Here is a 16,929-nt window from a genome sequence, read left to right on the forward strand (position 1 = left end):
GCAAGTGGACAATGCCTGCAGGCAAAGGCAGGGCAGTGCACAAAACTATCTGCCCCTTCCCCTCCTTGGTGCCAGCACCCCCAAAAGGGAACCTGCCCCAGGTAAGCCCCTGTACCTCAGTTATCTGCTGTAGCCACATCCCGTACCCTAACTCCCATCCAGACCTTGCATTCCCGCTCCACCTCCTACCCTGAGCCCCCTCCTGAACCTTAATTCCCTCACGCACCCTGCATCTCCACCTCTTTCCTTGAGCCCATCCTACACTCAACCTGTAGCCCTCTCCTGCACCCCGAAACCCTCATATTTGGCTCCTCCTTTCAGCCTAGGGGGCCTCACAAAATCTAATAGGCCCGAGACCCCAGAAGAGTTAATCTGGCTCTGCTCTTGCAGGGTCCCAGAGTCTGTGCTCCAGACAGAGTCCAAATTATCTACATCTCAATTAAATAGTCCTGTGAGCCCACATCAGCTGACACAGACCAGCTATGCATGTTGAATTGCAGCGTAGACATATTTTGGTCATCCAAATTTGAATTCTACTTCATAATTTTTATGTAAAATTGAAAGATAAGTAGTGCTTTAATCACTGCATAGTATAGAGTGTTAGCCTAGTTTATTTGGAACTTCTTTGGCAAAGCTTTCGTCAGAATCTGTGTCTTAGCAGTAGAATGAGAGGTGATCTCTCAGTGCTTCTCATAGTGAGCTCCATGCGTTAGATCTTGAATAGTCACTTCAGTTTTCTAAGGAAGTGAGACTGCTAGGCTTTTGATTTACATTTACAGTAATTGGCAGATAATTAAAGAGGAAAGACCAGAATGTTATAAAATTAGAATTTGCATCCCAAATACAGGAAGGGTAATTACTCTAAATTGACATATACATCATTTTTAGCTCCTGTCCTTCCTCTGTCTTTGTAGTAAATGGCTAGTTCTCTGTTTTGCAACGCATTTATCAAGAACTGAATTCAGCCTCTTTCGTTCATGAATCTTATTTCAATAAATCTGGACTTGTTCACCGTTCAGTCTGCAAACTGAGCAACACACTTGAGTATCTGTGCAATATAAAACTAATCTATTATGCTTCTTCCTGACTATTTGAATAAGAAACTTGAAATCTTTTAGAGGCATAAAAACCAAATTATTCCCATCAGACCTAACCTATGTGTTTTCCTGGAAATGTTAACATCCAGATGACTCTAGCTCATTGTTTCTCAAAGTGGTCCAAGAAATCTGCTAGCTGGCCACTCCAGTGTGTTTATTTACAAGCTCCATAGTCACGGAGCCTGGTGGCTCCCATTGACTCCAGTTTTTCCATTTGTAGCCAAGGGGAGCCGCAGGAAGCGGCGTGGGCTGGGCTTCCTGTAGTTCCCCTTATCTGCAAACAGTGAACCAGAGCCAATGAGAGCCACAAGGCTCTGTGGCTGCAGAGCCAGTAAATAAACCCACTGGAGCGACCAGTTAGCAGTTTTCTCAAAGTGGTTTGGCGTACCAATTTGAGAGAAACTGCTCTAGCTGGATTGTTAAATCGGTGTGCTACCTCCCTCTACCTTACCATAGCTCTCACTATTTAGAGGCAAATTATTGTAGGCCTAAATTGTCACATGGCTTCACAAGTTAATTTATTCTTGGCCAAAATCTATATTCTCCTTACACAGAAGTTTAATAATTCAAGAGAAGTTCCCAGGCTTCTTACATGTTGATATGGGGTTTTGTCTGGGGAAGACGTGACAGAGAATGTATGTATGGAAAGAGTAGGAATTGTTAAATTTAGGAGACCAACTACTGTGAAACAATGAGCAGTCCTGTGGCACTTTAGAGACTAACAAATATATTTTATCATGAGTTTTTTGTGGATAAAACCCATTTCATCAGATGAGCTGGAGTGGAAATTACAGAATACAGAGTATATATAACAGCAAAAGCAGTTACCTGTCAATTTTAGGACTAATGTTAATAATGCTAATTGCGCGAGGCTGGATGCATTGCATCCTAGCTTTTGATGTGTAAATGCAAACATTAAAGCTGGGGGAAATTGCCAACTATCCATAAGATGGTTAGGGCGGCCATTGCAGAGGCCCCCAATGCACGAGGCCAAGGACAGATGCACTGAACCATCATATGGATGGGACAGCTCTGCACACACCTACCCCGGGCCACAAGGACGCTCTGGCAGTTTTGCAGAGCTAGCACCCAGGAGCTAGTCTAGTCCCTTTGTGCTACTGGTGATGACACCAGGTGCCCCTGAGGATGATTTTAAATCACCTGGGCTGCAGGTGGGGCTGGAGGATGTGTTGGGGGGAAGCTTGTGGGGTGGTAAGCTGGACTGGAAGATGCATGGGGTAGCGTGCACGCACATGCACACACACACACACACACACACACACACACACCTCTCTCTCTCTCTCTCCCCCCCCCTCCCACTCCCGCAGCCCTCTGGAGCCCTGCCAGAGAGGGGTGTCCACTACGAGAACTAGCACTGGCCCTAAGTTAAATTGTGTTTGAGACCCCTAGTTTAAGGGGTTTAAAACCAATCCAAGCTTCAAACTAAAATGCATGAAGCTTGATAATGTCATACCCAGAAACACCCTCTGACTATGGCAGCAATGGATCTGTAAATTCCATTGATTTTTGGGAAAAGGAGTGAAGAGACAAATTGCACCTTCCTAGATATAGAATTTTATTCTTCTGTTTGTGAAGATCATTCCCTGAATATGACTCAATGTATGTACATTTATTAAAAGGCGAAGTACACCAAGATATATTTAGAGAAATAAATGCCTCTTTTACCCTTTTATAGCTGTATCTGCACTACTTGAAACAGCACCTCGCAGGAAAATAAATAACACTGGCAAACATTCCACTAAATAGTTGCCAAAGTCCTTGAAAAGCTTCGAAATATACTCCTTCAAAACAGCTTCTGTATATTCTATAGGGTGTTTGGGGGGGGGGGGGGGGGGGAGAGGTTACATTAGAATTACTGGAATCTAAAAGCTGACAGTCCTGTATATCCTTCCAGCAGAAGTCCTCATGTATGCCTCAGTTGGCTGATGGAAGCCTCCGTTAGAGGCTTTATTGAGGGTGTGAAGCAATCAGGCATGCTTAAGACCAGAGTGGCCGAAGTAAGCCCTGTGGTTATACTTCATGTTTAATAGAGAGTATTAGTCCACAGTGCTTCATCTTGATCTTTGGATCTTCACGTGAGTCAAGCAGCTTAGTGTGTTAGAACCTGTCATCTGTGAAGGCTGCCACTATTAAAAAGAGCCAGCTGAAATCCGCACCTCCTATAAAATGAGTATGGACTAGTGATGTGATCACTGAGCAGGTGGTGCTTCCCAGTTCCGGTTAACTGGTGGTGGCTGGAGCCGCTCTCCGCCTGCCGTGGGCAAGGGGGCTGTTCCAGTCCTGCAGGGTCCACCACAGACAGGGGCTGCTCTGGCTGTCTGCCCGCTGCTGTGCCCTTTAATCTGGTTAACCAGTTAAACAGGATTTTATATCCATAGTATGGACCTTGCTTCTTTCCAGTTACCAGTTGGAGAGAGTTTAGACAGACTTGACTTTCAACATTTACAAGTAAAAAAATATGATCCCCTCCCGTTGAGTTGAGGTACAGTAAAACTTGGGCTGGTTTTACAATGGAAGGCTTTCACACTAAGCACATATACAAGATAAACACACACAAAAAGATGTATCTAGAAATTTGTTTACCCTTTCCAGTGTATGCAGAGGAGAGATCTCCAGTCAACACACCAGAATTTGTAGACAGTTTTTAAAATAGTAACCGGATCCTGAACAAGTAAAGTATAAAGTGTAACTAGCATTTTATTCTAACATTGCCTTCATAAAACACGTGCCCCCTGCCCAGTGAATAACCCTCCACCGCTCTTTTCCTTCTCCCTGCTCAAAAAAAAGTGTGTGTGTGTCTCTACACTCTATAGAACTAAAAGCTATCCTGTGTCTTGAGGGTGAATGCTAGAAAATCACAAATCTTCCTCCTCTCCCCACCCCGTCTTTTTAAAGTGCCTGATTAGCTTGGCTTCATCTACTTAAGCCATTATTAAAACACACAAAATCTAAGTCTTTTATATCAGTGGCATCTAAATTCAATGCCATAGTAGTAATAAGCCACAATTTAACATACCATCCCCCTATTAAGCAAAATCCAGAGTAAACAGTATGGCTCTATACCAGGGGTGAGCAAAAGGGCCTCCGCGAGCCAGATCCAGGCCACCAAGCCGGTTGATCTAGCCTGCAGAGGCCCTGCCGCTCCCCTGTCCCCAGGCCAGTTAGGGCCTGGGGGGCGGGGGAGCACATGAAACTTCCTCCCACCCTGCGAGGAGCACACGGAGCTTCAAAGTGCTACGCACTCCTCGCAGGGCAGGAGGAGACGTCACATGCTCCCCCGCCTCCAAGCCCTGATTGGCCTGGGGGCGGTGGAGCGGTGCAAAGTTTCCTCCACCTTGTGAGGAGTGCACGGCACTTCAAAGTGCTGTACGCTCACGCAGGGTTGGGGGCTGGGCAAAGGAAGTTTGATGCAGCTCCCCTACCCCCAGGCCCTGATTGGCCTGGGGGTGGGGGGAAGCGCGCAAAGCCTCCTCCCACCCTGCGAGGAGCAAGTGGCATGCTGAAGTGCTGCATGCTCCCCGCAGGGCTGGGGTAGGGCGGGAGGAGGCTTTGCGCTCACCTTGCCCCCAGGCCAATTATGGTCTGGGGGTGGGGTAGCCCAGAAGCATCCTGGCCCCGCCCCTTCTGGTTTAGGCCCTGCCCCTCTGGGCAGCCTGGGGCCACTTCAAAAAATTTTGAAGTGGCCCCTGGCCCAAAATTATTGCCTACCCCTGCTCTATGCTGAGTCTGCTGATGAAGCTGTATGTTTTGTCAAACTCTGGAACCTGCTTCCCTTGTTGGTATATGAAAAATGCTCTGCCAGCTCCCTTCCCGCCACTGCTGATCAAATCCAGGGACTTTCAGCACAAATGCGACCGGAGGGGGGGGGGGAAGGGTGGAAGGAAGGAAGCTAAGTATATGTAGTAGGGATGTTAACTAACCGGTTTTTGTGTAAACATATTACCACTTGAAATTTTAGTGGTTACACATTAACACACGGGCAGGTGGGAGCCAGTGGTCATGGGGAACTGGATTTTAAGCCATGAGCATTGGCTCCCACCTTCCCCCCTCCCCTCTGCTTCCTCTCTAGGAGGCAGAGGCAGCTTCATGGAAGCCATCTGTGCTGCCTCTGTGGGAGACAGGGGTGGAGGGGTTCAAGCAGCTCTGTAGGAGCCTGCACGCATGGGGGGATGGGTTAAAAGCTAGCTCCCCATGCATATCGGCTCCTGCGTCTCTTCCCCCCCCCCCCCCCCGCTGCTGCCTCTGATACAGAGACAGTGGGGGAAGGTAGCATGTGTCATCTATAAGATTAACCGATAAGCCCAGGCTTGACATCTCTAATATGTACTATGTAATAGATGATGGTTGGCTGCTTTTACTTCCTCTATAGGGGTAACAGGATTGTATGTGATATTAGCAGTAAGCATTTGTGCCCAGGAAGTGGCTGACTTTGGGAAGGTAGGAGTGTAATGAGACTGGAATAGAGGCTGTGGCTAAGGGAGATTTTGATGCCTTTAAATAAGAGTAGTTGGTTTAAAAAAAATAGAAACAGGAAATTGTAGCAAGTTCAGTAGCAGTGGGTGATAGATAAGGATTGAGGCTGGGCAAGTATGGAGGCCCACGGTAGGGGAAAAAGTTATAAGGTAAGAAAGATATAAAAACAAAGGAAATATCTCATAAATAGGCTTTTTTTTAGCTTGCCTTAGTGTACCGCAGTTGTACGTCTGACTTGATATCCCCACTTCACCCTCACCCCCCTTTGGGTCTGTTTCTTATTGGGCTGTAAGCTCTTCAGGGCAGGGACAGTCTTTCTGTGGCCATACAATACATGAGGCATTTTGGATGCTGCTACAAGCAAATAATGAAGAACAGTAATAATCTGCTGTTACAATGTAGATTGCTTATTCCACTTTGTTTTTCAGTCGTAGTATCATTGTAACACTTTTAATAATTCAAAGGTGTTAGGGAGGCAAATAGCTGCCACTATCTTGGTTTCTTTCCATCACTGTATGTGTTTCCTTCCCGGTAGGTCTGTTGGTTACCTAGGAAACAGGAACAGGGTAGCATTTGATTGGCTATGTTTAAAGAGTTGGAGTTGAGTGTAGTTTTAAGTAGCAAGAGAGAGAGATCTTCACAAATATGAAATGCTTGATTTTTTTTTTTATGAGACTGGAAAAACTGCATTGAATATAGTCAAGCTTTGCACTCAAAAATGTTTGCAGAAGAGTATTTTTGTAAATGATTCAGGTGAATGTTTTGGCATAAATACGCTGTTAGAAAATGAAATGTTTCTGTTGGACTGCATAGTTGGGGACAGTGCATAGGTAGCTACAGGGTTATGAAATCTTTCCTCTCTAGGTTAATGGTTTAAACTGAGTTCAAGCCAGTAGCTACTGACTTGTTACCTTCTGAAGGCTGGTTGACCTATGTGAAAGGAGTTGGCAGTTTCAGTTTAGTTCCTGGATCATATACCACTTCGAGGACTGGCACTAGTTGATGCTCTTGCTGGAAGTCTTAGCAGAGAGCCTGGGGTTAGACATGGTATGGAAACAGTTTCTTTCCCATCCCTTGAAGTGGTCCTTCTAGTTCATGATCTATTAGTTGGCAATGTGAGGGTAGAGGGCCCTATTACTGTGCTGTATCTATTCTGTGGCTAAATAGGGTTACTGCTCCCACAGCTGTTTAATCCAGCACCTTTGACCAGTAACTGAACTTCCAGCTATTTTGCTATAACTGTTACTCTCTGAGTGACACATGCCTTTTCATTCTATATATTAAAATAGAACTCCACTCCAAATAATGAAGCAATTACTTGGACCACAGGGTCGTTTTCTAGCTACACATGGAGTCAGTGTTGTGCAGATATCTGTGTAAAACTGCATTTAGTCCAGTATTTTTGCCTTGTCCCACATCTCGTCAGGGGGCTATGAAAAGCTAAGTTAGTATGTCAGGCAGCTGCCAGGTATCAATTTGCCTGTTTGCATTAGGCGCACAGCTGAAATGATTGAACACAACATGTAGAAATGTTTTTGTGTTGAATACTTTGACAGATATTCACTGTTGTCCTTTGGCATGTGTATGCATATGTAAATCAGTTGCGATAGTGATTGCAAATGAGATAATTTACGAGACTCTAAGGCATTTGACAATTCACTAGGGGCTCAGTTGTGCTCCTGTTGAAGTCTGTTTTGGTTTATGTATCTATTTTGTGGTAGTGTCAAGGGTTAATGTTTGTAAAGAATTTTGAGGAGACTGCCACTAAGGATGTAAAACTGTTAAAAAGTTAAACATAATGTTTAACTGGTTAACCAGCATGGCAGGCTGCTCCAGTCCAGCTGTGCCTGCTACCTCACACTGTGCGTGGGAGGACTTCTCTGGCCAGGCTGGGCATCAGTTAATTGGTTAACTCTTTACATCCATAAAAGACACTATGAAAATGCTCTGTATTTTTTATCAAGCCCTTAAGAATGAAGTTAGGAAATCCAACACTCCTCCTGTAACAGATCTGGCCTGTGGGATGGATCCTGCCCACCGTACTGCAGCCTCAGGCCACTCAAAGTGCCTGGCTGCTCCATGTGCCTGTTTGCGCCACATATCAGGGAGGTAGGGTTATTAGTGTATAGTCATGTAGATGATTAATCGATAAATAAATATTGTGCCCATCTATAAAAAGGGGAATAAGAACAACCCAGGAAACTACAGACCAGTCAGTTTAACGTCTGTCCCAGGGAAGATAATGGAGCAGGTAATTAAGGAAATCATATGCAAACACTTGGAAGGTAATAAAGTGATAGGGAATAGCCAGCATGGGTTTGTGAAGAACAAGTCATGCCAAACTAATCTGATAGCTTTCTTTGATAGGATAATGAGCCTTGTGGATAAGGGAGAAGCGGTGGATGTCATATACCTAGACTTTAGTAAGGCATTTGATACGGTCTCGCATGATATTCTTATTGATAAACTAGGCAAATATAACTTAGATAGGGCCACGATAAGGTGGGTGCATAATTGGCTGGATAACCGTAGTCAGAGAGTTGTTGTTAACGGTGCTAAATCCTGCTGGAAAGGGATAACAAGTGGAGTTCCTCAAGGGTCTGTTTTGGGACCCGTACTGTTCAATATTTTCATCAATGATGTAGATATTGGGATAGAGAGTATGCTTATTAAGTTTGCAGATGATACCAAACTGGGTGGGGTTGCAACTTCTTTGGAGGATAGGGACATAATTCAAAATGACCTTAGCAAGTTAGAGAAATGGTCAGAGGTAAACAGGATGAGGTTTAATAAAGAGAAATGCATAGTGCTCCAATTAGGAAGGAACAATCAGTTCCATTCATACAAGATGGGAAGCGACTGTCTAGGAAGGAGCATGGCGGAAAGGGATCTAGGGGTCATAGTGGACCACAAGTTGAATATGAGTCAACAGTGTGATGCTGTTGCAAAAAAAGCAAATATGATTCTAGCTTGTATCAACAGGTGTGTTGTAAGCAAAACTCGTGAAGTCATTCTGCCGCTCTACTCTGCACTAGTTGGGCCTCAGCTGGATACTGTGTCCAGTTCTGGGCGCCACATTTCAAGAAAGATGTGGAGAAATTGGAAAGGGTACAGAGAAGAGCGACAAGAATGATTAAAGGTTTAGAGAACATGACCTATGAAGCCAGGCTTCATGAACTGGGCTAGTTTAGTTTGGAAAAAAGAAGATTAAGGGGAGACATGATAGCCGTTTTCAAATATCTAAAAGGATGTCACAAGGAGGAAGGAGAAAATTTGTTCCTCTTGGTTTCTGAGGACAGGACAAGGAGTAATGGGCTTAAAGTGCAGCAGGGGAGGTTTAGATTGGACATTAGGAAAAAATTCCTAACTGTCAGGGTGGTCAAATATTGGAATAAATTGCCAAGGGAGGTGGTGGAATCTCCCTCTCTGGAGATATTTAAGAACAGGTTAGATAGACATCTGTCAGGGATGGTGCAGACGGAGCTTGGTCCTGCCTTGAGGGCGGGGGGCTGGACTCGATGACCTCTTGAGGTCCCTTCCAGTCCTATTATTCTATCTAAAGAGTAGTTGGCTAGTCCAGTGTCCCAGGTCCCAGTGTCCCTTCCTTCATCCAAACTCCTTCCCAGACCCCACTCTCCCTCCTGCATGCCAATCCCTTACCCCAAGCTCCCTTCTGCACCCAACCTCCATCCCAGACCCTGCACTTCTTCCATTAATATCATGGAAGAGTTCAGCCCTCAACCACTTTCCAAAATCTTGAGTGGCCCCCCCCCCCCATCAAAAATGATTCTCCACCCCTGCTGCAGGTTGCGGCACACCATTAGGATATTTATAATAATTAGACCTATTATTTTGCATTCTGTGTATTGAACAGATTGAAGTGACCTTTAAATCTGATACTATAGAAAGCGTCGTATGTATTTAATAACTTGCTTGCTTAACTGTTAAAAGAACCGACCTAGCCCTCTTGCATAAAAAGTCTGAAAGGGATATTCTCAAAGACATTCTAACTATGATGTAGATGCATACACACACTGTGTCTTACTGAAGTCAACGTGAATTTACAGGTGTAGAGAAACACTTCCCTTGTGTTACTTTTCCAAATATTATGCTCAGGAAAATGGGTGCAGTGCTAGACCGGCTGACTCTCAGGGGATTCCTGAGAGAAGAGTCTCATTTCCCACCTCCCTCCTTGCTTGGCAGGAGGAAATTAGAGGAGTGCTGGGGGAATCTCTCCCAAATGGTAGAAACTGGGAAAGAGGTAGAGCCGTGTCCTGAGTGACCCTCTCCCTTCCTCCAGTCATCACGCCAGCTGATGTTGAATTACATTGACAGACTCCATATGAGAGCCACAGCCACACTCTGGCTAGACTGAGACTTGGTATGACACTGAGCCCTTCAATGATGACGAAAGATGAGGACATCTCACTCACAGTTTTGCTTTGGAAAAGTAAATCCTGCGAAGACTTACTTCTCTGTATTTTCAGGTGCACTCACAGTTGGCCTTGTGCAACAGTGTCAAACCATCCATGGACGTGACAGGACCTGTATTCCTCCACGGCTGCCTCCTGAATGGGTCACCACATTATTTTTCATCATTATGGGAATCATTTCACTGACTGTCACATGTGGCTTGCTAGTGGCTTCCCACTGGCGAAGAGAAGCTACTAAATATGCCCGCTGGATAGCATTCACTGGAAGTAAGTGACTTCAGCTACAGCGTAAGCCTGTCTGAAGGATGAACTGGTAGAATTTTTTTTTTTAAACAAATCTGGGTGGGGATTGTTGTCAGAGACGAGTGGTAAAACTGCCCTAATCAAACAGAATGTTTTTCCTTTTAAATTCCTGCTTTGTGGAAATAATCCTCTTCTTTAAAATCAAGGGTTTGGTATCCAGAAGTGGCTGAGAATCATGGGAAGATCTTTGGGATCCTGGCTTTATAGTCACAGTGCTGATCACCTGCTGCAGCCCCAGGGTAGAGGAAGAAAGAAGTACACCTCCGGATCATGGTAGCCTCCAGCCCCTCTCCCCCTGGGGAATGTCACAAATTGGCCCAAAGGGAAATGGGTGGGAAAGGTTAGACTGTTCCTGAGACATATGATCTCTAATTTGGCTGATGTGGCTGGTACTCACTTCTTGCTGGCTAGAATAATGGAGCGATTGAGACTTTTTTCCCCCCAAGTAGAGCAGGGTATTGGTAGACCTGGAACTCATTATTGCCCTGAAAACCAGCCCTACTGAAGTATCCTTCTGTGAACACCTGATGCAGGGTTGATGTTAGCTCTATTTTGTTGCAATTCTCTTGAAAGTTGTTTTGTGATGAGGTTCACAGTTCCATGACATTGGGTACATGTACACTTGGGAGTATGCAAAGGTCTTCCCAAGGGCACATCATCTCATCTAAATATTTGCTTAATTTTACAACAGTCTACAGGAAAATAGAACTAGAGAAATCAGTACAAACTAAAATGTTATACAGGCGGTGCCTTTCTCTGCTGTTTTATATACTTCTCGACCTGTGGGTGGTGGGATGGATTTAGGCGGTTGGCAAATGCAGGGTTGGCATTAGGACAGTATTTCTCAAATGTGGCCAGCAGGGGCTTTTCTTGTGGCCACAGCCTCCTGGGCTGTGATGGGGGCTGGAAAGGAAAAAGTAGTGTCCCATCACACTACTTGGTGCTCCTTGGTGTTGGTTTCTTGGCTTCCAGTTGGGCTCTGCCGTATTCTGGAGACATCTTGGGCAAAGTGCTGGAGCAGCAGGCAGCTGGGGAGTTCCCCACTTTTCAGAGGTAGTGGGGCTCAGGCTTTGGTCTTCCACCCAGGAGTGGCATGGAAAGCAGGCACTCGCTTTGGGCTCCAACCCCCAGGTCCAGCCATGTAACTTTGGGTTCTCTCCCCTAGCCATGGGGCATCAGGCTTCATCACCCCTCCCCCCTTCTGTCTTTCCTGATTCTTCATTTAGGGCTTGATTTGTTCCCAGACTTGCCAGTACTGAGTAAGTCTGCTGTGAAAAGCAATACTTCTTTTGATGGATTCAATCACAGAGATTCCCTTGAGACTGTCACTTGATGTGCTAAAATACCACTGAGCCGACCTGCCTGCCTGCTGGAATGCCCCATCACCCTGTCCTGCTGAATCAGATCCTCTGGTCTCCTCCAGTGATGGCATAGAGTTGGAATCACAGCCCATAGTAGAGCAGCACAGACACTGAGATCAGATCAGCAATGGGAAGGCTCAATCAGACAGACTTGACACAGCACCCACATGCACAGTATCAGTAGGACCAAAAGCCCAGATAAATCCATTTCACACTGTATAAAGTTTATACAAAGCAAGCTCATAAATTATACAGCCCTTTTATCAATTAGAGAGAGATGCATAGCTGTTGGTCCCCCCCAAGTAATTACACTTCTCTGTAGCCAAAATGCTTCTGAAATAAATGTAGTCAAACGTTACTAATTCTGGGTCACTGAGAACGAAAATGATGCTTAAAATTATTGATTGGCTCTAGTTTTCAAGATTGGGTCAGTATATACGACCCTTGACTTGCGAATGGTGGAGGATAAGTGAGTTATAAAGGGAAGGGATCTCAATTTAAACCAGAAATGACTAAAATACATCTTTGACTGGATCTATGAATAAATCTATGACTGGATTTGGACAGTACTTGCTTTTTAGGCAAAACCATGAATGATGCAATCTGAAGCTGGTATTGCATCATACATTATATGAATTGCATCATGTTATTCCTAGAAGTCATGGATGATGCAATCATAACGAAGTTTACATCACTCTGCTGAACAAATTGCCCTATATCAGCTCTAGATATCATACAGTGTCGTGCACTCTTATTTGTCAGTGTTTGATTTTGCAAAGGGACACATTTCTGTTTAGCCAAAGTGAGCAGAGATGCCTCGTACTTATGTGAACAGTGCAGATAACTTCTGCTATGTTTGTGGTGAAGTGACTTTTGCATCAGAAAAGCACACTATAACCACTATGGTTAAGAAAGCCTATCACCTTTATTTTGGCTGCAAAATTGGAGATCAGGACAAGAGGTGGGCCCCACACATATGCTGCAACACTTGTGCAACAAATCTTCACCAGTGGTTGAATAGGAAAAGGAAATCTATGCCTTTTGCTGTGCCAATGATTTGGAGAGAGCCAACAGATCATACCAGCAATTGTTACTTCTGCATGGTGCCTCCAGTTGGGAAAGGTGTGTCAAAGAAGAAAAAGTGGACTGTGCATTATCCAAACATTCCATCAGCTATACGCCCAGTACCCCACGGAGAAGGACTGCCGGTTCCTGATGCACTTGAATCAGACGAGGAAGAGGATGAAACTTCTAGTCCTGAACCATCAATGTCACAGGATCCACATTTTCTCCCATTCTCCTCCTCTGAACCACACCTCATAACACAAGGTGAACTGAATGACCTTGTCAGGGATCTGGAACTACCCAAGAGTAAGGCAGAGCTGTTGGGCTCCAGACTACATCAGTGGAATCTCCTGGCAGGTGATGTTAGGGTTTCCATGTTCCGTGACCATCAAAAGGATCTTGTCCCATTCTTCTTCATGGAAGGTAATCTTGTAGCCTGCAACAACATCGATGGTGTGAAAGCAGCCCTCAACATCGTTCACGATCCAGATGAGTAGAGACTGTTCATTGATTCATCGAAGACGAGTCTTAAAGCTGTTTTGCTGCATAATGGCAATGTTTTGCCATCAATTCCAGTTGGTGGAAAACCTCAAGGCATACAAAAGCCTTGGTTGCAACATGTCACTAAAGATACATTGTTTGCACTCTCATCTAGATTTTTTTCCACCGAACTGTGGAGCAGTGAGCGACGAGCACGGCGAGCAATTTCACCAGGACATTGCAACAATGGCGAAACGCTATCAGCGCAAATGGAGCCCATCAATGCTTGCAGACTATTGCTGGACAGTGACAAGAGATGCTCCATTTAATGAATACAAGAGACAAGCCAAGAAGCTCCAAGTAGACTCTGAATAGGACTAAACTATGTACATAATAGTTTTTTATCTTTTGTTTCATAATACATTTTATTTATATAACCCTTTTGCTGATTTTACATAGACGTAAAATGTAAAAACTTAAATATCTTGGAAACAGTAGCCAATCAGTTGTTTTAATTGTCATATTTGAATTCAGCACATCAAAATGCATAATAAATAGCACATTTTATCTCTGAAGCAGATAACTTCTAAAAAATTATAGACCAGTGTTGTTATTTACACTGGGTTTATTAATAAATCAAGGTGATTTTATTAAATATAAAAATAGGATTTAAGTGGTTGCAAGTGATAGCAGATAGATTAAAGTAAATTTCTAAGAAAAGTAAAACAAAACACAACAGCTAAGTCTAGTACTCCTATTTAAAAAAAAAAATACACCCTAACAGTAAGGTATAAAAATCTAATAATCTTTTCTCTCGAGCTGGGTGGCCTCCCAACTTGAGCTTGATCCTTCTTAATGTTCAGTTCCAGGTGGTTGCAGCAGACATTTTAGATGGTAATCTGGAGTGTCTTGGTGTCTGGCTTCCCCCTTTGTTTTGTTTCCCACTGTTATATTCCTGTTGCCGAAGTCAGGAATCCTTTGTTTTCAGTTTAAATTTTTTACACTTCCAGTGGCAAAGTACAGCATCCAAAATGGGTTCCAAATTGAGATGACCTGACTGTGGATGGCATGTAGCCCAGGCTTACAGGAAAGTAAGACTATTTACAGATTATTGTTCCAAGTACCGGGCCATTAAACTCCTATAGTACTACTAATGGCTTTCACTTAGCCTATCTAGTACACAGGTTTATACTTCATATTTCTATCTTCAAATACTGGAATGCTACATGCACATAAATAGAATATACACATTGCACAGATTATAGCTTAAGTGATAACTTGAATATGCTTTATGCAAAATATTTCATGTAACATTATGTCATTCTTATTCATAAGCATATATCCAGAAATAATATGGGATGCAACATCACACATTTGTTATCGCTTTTCATAGCAGACATACTAGCTAGCAATAAACAAGTTACTATGATTGGAATGTGCATTTGTGCATATGTATGTGTTTTTCCTAAAGGTAAAGAAAGATTTGTTGGCCACATACTGAGGCCACCAAACAATTTGTCCTCAGAACCTCTGCATTAGGTGATGGCAAGCAGGGTCCCCATGAAGCTAAAATACATTTTGAAGCCAAAGCCTGAGCCCCATCACCTGGGACTGGAGTCAGACTCCTCATAGGGTACAGTAGTCTGAAAAGGTTGTGAATCACTGTTCTACGCATCTTTGGAAGCAGACCATACCTGTCAGTCAGTTAGTGGAGGTAAAACTTCGTCTCTGAGAAACTGCCAGTTTCCATTTGCATCGCCAGCTTCAGGCAGGCAGACTACCACACGCCTCAGCAAAGCAAATTTAGGGAAAAAGAAAAGGTGAAACAAATTATGTAAACACTTCAGGATCTGCTTTTATTGACACACAGGATTCTCTTTCTACTCAATCACTGGAGGATGCAGTGTTACTGTGCACCCACATGTAGTACGGCATGGCAGAGAAGGCTAAGAGGATAAATCTGACACATCTCCTTGTACTTCCCCTCTGATTAGGAGGCAGAGGCAAGGTTTCTCTCTCTGTCTCTGTCTCTGTCTCTGTCTCTGTCTCTGTCTCTGTCTCTGTCTCTGTCTCTGTCTCTGTCTCTCTCTCTCTCTCAGCAGATGAGCTTCCTGGATGAGCTTTTGTAGCTCATCTGCAAAAATCCCTGAACCTGGTACACATGACAGGACAGTATTTGCCCCTGGTATAGGCAAGTGTCAGCCCCTTCTTCCCTCCTTCCCCCAAACTTGGGGTGAATGTAGACTGAACCACAGTATCAGAGGGCCAAAGAAACTTCACACCCAACCACTGAAGCCCACATTCACAGCCATCTGTTGATAATGCAGCAGCTACCTGGCTCGTTCCCTTCACTGCTGCTGCAACGGAGAGCTACTGGCAGGGATCTAGACACAAAGCAAGGAGAACCTGGTAAGTGGCTTCATGCCCAACTCCTCCATCTATTCTGCAGCTCACCCCTCTCACCAAGCCCTGCAATGATTCAGGGCTATTTCCTGCCTGCAGTGTAAGCTCAGTGCAGCAGATGGGCCAAGGACTCACTTTGAATGACTTAGGCTGGCCATGGATTCCAGGCTTCAACTTATCTCCAGGTCACATCCAGAAATCTCATTTCAACAAAGCATGGAACCCCAGGAAACTGCCTTTGGGACTTAGTCCAGCAAAAACTCCTCTCTCTCTGGACAACAAAACTACTCAAAAGAGGTAACCACAACATCCACTGCCAGTCAAACCATCAGTCTAAAATAATCCTCAGCAGAAGGAGAGAAACACAGGCAGGCATAAAAAAGATATTTAGATCCATCTGGTCATTCCAACATAAAACACAATCTCTCCCCCTTCATTTTCTGAAAAGTGATTTAGGGGATTCCTCTAGGAAGCACTCTAAGCATGCGTCTACACAGCAACCTTAAACTCGAAATAAGATACACAATTTGTGCTTTGCAAATTGCATATCTTATTTGAAAACTATTTCAAAATAGCTTATTTTGAAATGTGGTGCATCTACACAGGACCAAATTTCAAATTAACGCACTATTTCGAGCCATCCCATATCCCTCGTGCAATGAGGTTTACCAGGATGGCAAAATAGCACGGCCATTATTTCAAAAAATATTTCAAAATAACAAGCAGGCTTGTGTAGACGCAGGTAGCTATTTCAGGATACTTCCCCCAAACTGCATATATCTGCAGAATGCAGCAGGACATTTAATCCTTAGTATCTGGAGTCCATGGAGTGCGGCAAGGCAGAAATCCTAGGCACTTAGTTCCCCAGAGTCTCACAGAGTACAGGCCAGGGGATAATCAGTGCTGGATTCCCCCTTCACCCTCCCAGAGTGCAGTACGGCAAGTCAGTGAACTCTGTGGACACATGCTATTTCCTGTAGCCATGCATACACGCAACCCCACAAAGTAAATCTTTTTTATGGGAAGAAGAACAGTACTTCAAATCATATCTACAGACTCAAATAATATAATTATTAAAATAAAAAATCCACCTCTCAAGAACAGACTTTGATACAAAGTGTATTGAGGATGGTGATCTACAGTTATGAGGTTTGCTAATGCCTCCGACAAGCTATAACTACGTACACCTCTCCACATACATTCTTTATCTGTGATAGTGGGATAAGGATTTTCACCTAAAGACTAGAAAAGTGTTGGACTGTCCTCCTCTGCTCCCTCACTATGTGGGTTGCC

General features: G+C 44.1%; 1 protein-coding gene across 4 annotated transcripts in view; it reads left to right on the top strand.

Annotated features, from left to right (window-relative positions):
• MOSMO (modulator of smoothened) overlaps positions 1 to 16,929 on the top strand; it is a 52,554-nt gene that overhangs the window by 17,030 nt on the left and 18,595 nt on the right. For 3 of the 4 annotated variants that reach the window (XM_075899447.1, XM_075899448.1, XM_006123818.4), the window contains exons 2-3: positions 10,079 to 10,291; positions 10,474 to 10,600. In XM_075899447.1, coding sequence (XP_075755562.1) covers positions 10,079 to 10,291; positions 10,474 to 10,600 — 340 coding nt within the window. The remainder of the gene's footprint in view (positions 1 to 10,078; positions 10,292 to 10,473; positions 10,601 to 16,929) is intronic. The other variant, XM_075899449.1, reaches the window with a different exon arrangement.

This window comes from Pelodiscus sinensis, chromosome 16 (genome assembly GCF_049634645.1).
Source record: "Pelodiscus sinensis isolate JC-2024 chromosome 16, ASM4963464v1, whole genome shotgun sequence".
Classification (NCBI taxonomy): Eukaryota; Metazoa; Chordata; order Testudines; family Trionychidae; genus Pelodiscus; species Pelodiscus sinensis.